The sequence below is a fragment of the Myzus persicae genome, unplaced genomic scaffold, assembly GCF_001856785.1.
Source record: "Myzus persicae strain clone G006 unplaced genomic scaffold, MPER_G0061.0, whole genome shotgun sequence".
NCBI classification, from domain to species: Eukaryota; Metazoa; Arthropoda; class Insecta; order Hemiptera; family Aphididae; genus Myzus; species Myzus persicae.
In genome coordinates, this window is record NW_019101912.1 from 1 (window position 1) to 4,264 (window position 4,264).

A 4,264-nucleotide genomic window follows, 5' to 3' on the forward strand; every position below is an offset into this window, starting at 1 on the left:
ATAAGAGCTAAGCGCCAAAAAATGGTAAATTTTAACAAAATCCATTGTGTATAAAAATTAACGAGACATTTCAGTATAACTAATATCAAGCCATCAAGGTAACATAAAATGAAATACAAATTTACATTAACCTCATTCCTGGAGCTTAATTAAACACCGAAGCCCCAACGCCAAAGTTGAGAACACATGAAAATTTTGTTTTTGCTCTCCTGAAAAGTTGTAAAAATGTCGCTTGGCCCCTTTTGCCTTATACCAGTCGATATTAGCATAAGGAAACCCAAACATAAAATTCGATCTACATATGTCAATAGGCACCATGACTGTTCTATAACACTTCAAGCTATTTGTAATGCTAAGAAAAAATTTCTTGATGTTTTCACTGGGACCCCTGGAAAAATGCATGATGCACGGATTCTACAAATGTCATTTTTTTATAAAGACAAATATTTGAATCAAGTGTGTGGATCCAAGTATCATATATTAGCTGATTCTGCTTACCCTTTGGAAGAGAATATAATAACCCCATATAGAGATTATGGTAATCTTACTGTTACCGAAAAACAATTTAATAAAAATCATTCTAAAACAAGAGTTCTTAAAGAAAACACTTTCGGCCTTTGAAAAGAGCGTTTTCGTCAATTATTAAAATTGGATTTTGCATTGACTGAAAAAGATGCCAATGTTGTACGGGCTTGTTGTGTTTTACACAATATGTGTTCAGAGGAAGATGATTTTATAACTACAGAACTACCACAAGAAGAACCTCAAAATATAACATTAGCAGATTTAAATCCAAGATCTTTAGATGCCCGTACAAAAGGAATGGCAAAGCGCCAAATATTATCAAACTCATTGTAATTCATACATTTAATAGGAATGACACTTGTTTTATTATTAAATAAAGAAATAATACGTTAACTTATGTAGACAATTTATATAGGTAACGTACTAACATTTCACTTATTATTTAAAATAGCTTTAAGCAAGTCCATTTTTTCATTATGGCGCTTTTCACGATCTAGTTCACTTTGTTTTTTATTTTATTCCTTTTCTTTGTGCATAGCAATTAAAACATCTGTGACAGAAGTTTTAACTTTTTTGTTCGATACGTTTAGCACATCTTTCGGTGCAATAATGACGTCTTTTATTATTCGTTTAAGTCCAGAACTCGATGTACCTTTAAAAGAAAAAAATAAATATAAATTACTTTTATAAACTTAATTTTTTTAACACTCATCAAAATGCAATATCTATCATGTTTCAGTTTTTTTAATAACTTTCCAACTTGGACAGCTGGCTCAATAGAATCGTCCAATGAAGCAATTTTTGCAAACTCATCATCGACCATACTATAGTTAGGAGAAGATCCAGTAGTGTTGTTATTTTTGGTTGATGTTTTATTTCTTTTCAAAACTGTTTTGTATCTATTTTCTATTTGTACCTCTGTGAATGAGTAGTTAAATTTGTCCTCAATGTCATGTTTAATTTTTACCCACATACACTTTTTATTTTTAAATTTTTTCATCGGACCAATTTGTTCCATATATTGATGGTAACATTCCAACATAAAACTTGTATTTTCATCTGTCCAAGCACTTTTTGTAATATTCTCTGTAAACACAATAAAATGTATATTTTAAATAAGTTGTATTTATTAAATAGAACATAACAAGAGATAATATTATGACCAAATAAGCCAATATTTTAGCCCATATGTTAATCCCATCTGTTCACAGGACACTTATCCAGTTGAAGAATAGTCACAGAAGTCAAACATATATATGCATAATGTAAAATAAAAACCAGTTAAAGGCAATGCATTACTTGCAAGCAAGTTATTATTACTTTCTTTACTGTTTTGAGCCACAGACCTATTGAAGCATTACACAATTATAAGAATATTAAGATTCAAAATAACTTACACAGAGATTTCTTTAGTTAATTCATTACCTATTCAATAATAATATATTAATTATTAGTTATTACCTTTGTAAACCTGCTTCTTCAATATCGTCTAATGTATGAGATCTATACCAGTAGCACAAAATAAAAGTAATATATATTACAATATTTTTTTAATTGGAAGAAATATTAATTACTCAAAATTACTTTTTTTTGGTGTCGGTGCGTTGGCAAACATGATGTGTACTTGTATCAAAAATTTGAAAGCATTTAGGACAAACCTATACAATGTAAATAAATAAAAATATTAGTAACTATTGCCGTAAACAAGAAATAAAAATGCATTGTGGTTGTCAATGAAATTGAATTCAAGAGCTCTAGCAATATGGATACAAAAAACCGGTGTGTACCTACTAGTTGCGGTCATAATCAAAATTTACATACTAGTTGCGGTCACCCATCAAAAAGATTACATACTAGTTGCGGTCACTCAAATAATAATAACTAAGTATACTAAATAATATAATATAATATAGTTAATATAATAAATAATTAAATATGAAATTAATATTTCGTTTATTTATTTAATTTAGAAAAATGTACTAATCAACATTTTCCTTCCCATTTATATCGAAAAGATAAAAGACTTAGGACTGTATACACTATTATTTTTTGTGTAGGTATGGTTAAAAATGTTGATACTTATGTTTAAATTACGTGGTTAAACTTGTGTCAAAATATAGTATATAATAGTAAACTTGTGTCAAAATATAATATATAATAGTATAATAATAATAATAATTTAAAATTTTAAAATTTTGTAGGTATAAATTTAAAGGAAATCGACTTTCAATATTCAAGCCGATTTAAAAAACCTTCTTCATAATATTATATTTGTTGCGCAAAAATATGCTCTTTTTCTATTGAAATTTTATTAACACGACTGGTTTTTGTACAATTCATTTTTAAATAGCCATTCGTTTGAATTTCATTTAAAGCGTCAATAAATATAAAAATAGGCAAATATACGCTATGTGCATTTTATACAGCTATGATAAGCTATGACCGCAACTAAGATATTACCTAAATTGGCGTGACCGCAACTGTTATATCTGTTTATCTCAAAAATCGTCATGACCGCAACTAGTATGCAGCCCAAAAACTTCACAATCATCATTTTTCAGTACACGAGTACACCAACTATTTAAATTATACACTAAGTATGCGCCTCTAAATGACTCCATCATAATAGACTTTATGCCTTTATGTGACATATAAAGCTCTGATTACTAATCTGATATAACATAATAAATTAATTGGGATAGATGATTAATAATAATTTAAAACTCTACCTACTTATGAAAACTACTTACGTCAAATGTTTCAACATCGGAATCGGATGACATTCTATACTGTTTGACTGTTGTAGCTTGTAAGTGTTTATTCCGCTAACAAAATATAAAAAAAATTTACAAATATACAAATTATTAAAATTATACCAATGCTTTAAATAGTATTATAAATATTAAATACTAAATCGTGTTCATCAATGATTATACCTATTTCCAAAATCCGGTAATTGTATTTCTTTCCATGTCAACATATTTTGTTTTCTATGATTACACTTATTTGTATTCGATTTATTAAAAACTAGTACAACACTCGCGTAGTAGTAGTGGAATTTCCGTGCACACTATTTTGTCAAATCGAAAACGCTATTACTCATCTGTAGCTTATTTTTCGTTCGTTGTCCTTTGTGAACATCAGTCTGCGATTTTTGTGTATCATTGTTATATTTTGAATATCTTCTAGTAATTATCGTTCTCGCATTTTTATTTTCCCCCATTAAATTGAATGTCCCCGGTATAATGTTTTTGTCGAAATTGGTAGCAGTATTGTTTGTGATTCAACGTATTTTGTGGTACCTTATGGCGAGGAGGCATTAGTGCCAACTGTCAACATAGTCTTAATCTCCTCTCTTCTTTAACAGTTGTTGACATAAATTATACTTGTTATTTTATTGAATTAGTTTTGTGTTTAATTATTCGAGAATTACCTGAAGGATAACTATCCACATCCATAATGAATTCAATCGAGAAAAATTAAATTTAAGGTAAATGATGGTGTACGGGCCGGCTGAGTATAATAATAATACGCGCGTGCCGGTCACCTCATACTTCTTATACCACTACACTACACCGACCGACCTGTGTTTGTGTGTGTATTATGTAAAGCACGTACGTGAATTTGGCCCCACCATGTTATGATAAAAACACCAATATTTTGCAACATTTTGCAACTAATTTGCAACTTTAGGCAACCGGTAAAAAAAATTTGCAACCTTATATTTTTGTCCTAATCG

At 29.1% G+C, this 4,264-nt stretch overlaps 1 protein-coding gene across 1 annotated transcript; it reads left to right on the forward strand.

The window, feature by feature from the left end:
* Positions 1 to 225: 225 nt before the first annotated feature.
* On the forward strand, positions 226 to 621 carry LOC111030757 (protein ALP1-like). The gene has a single exon (XM_022310423.1). It carries the CDS (start codon positions 226 to 228, stop codon positions 619 to 621), a length of 396 nt encoding a protein of 131 aa, XP_022166115.1.
* The last annotated feature ends 3,643 nt before the right edge of the window (positions 622 to 4,264 follow it).

Excerpts from the sequence above, each read along its gene's own strand:
- LOC111030757 (XM_022310423.1), top strand. The coding sequence starts at position 226 with ATGTCGCTTGGCCCCTTTTGCCTTATACCAGTCGATATTAGCATAAGG.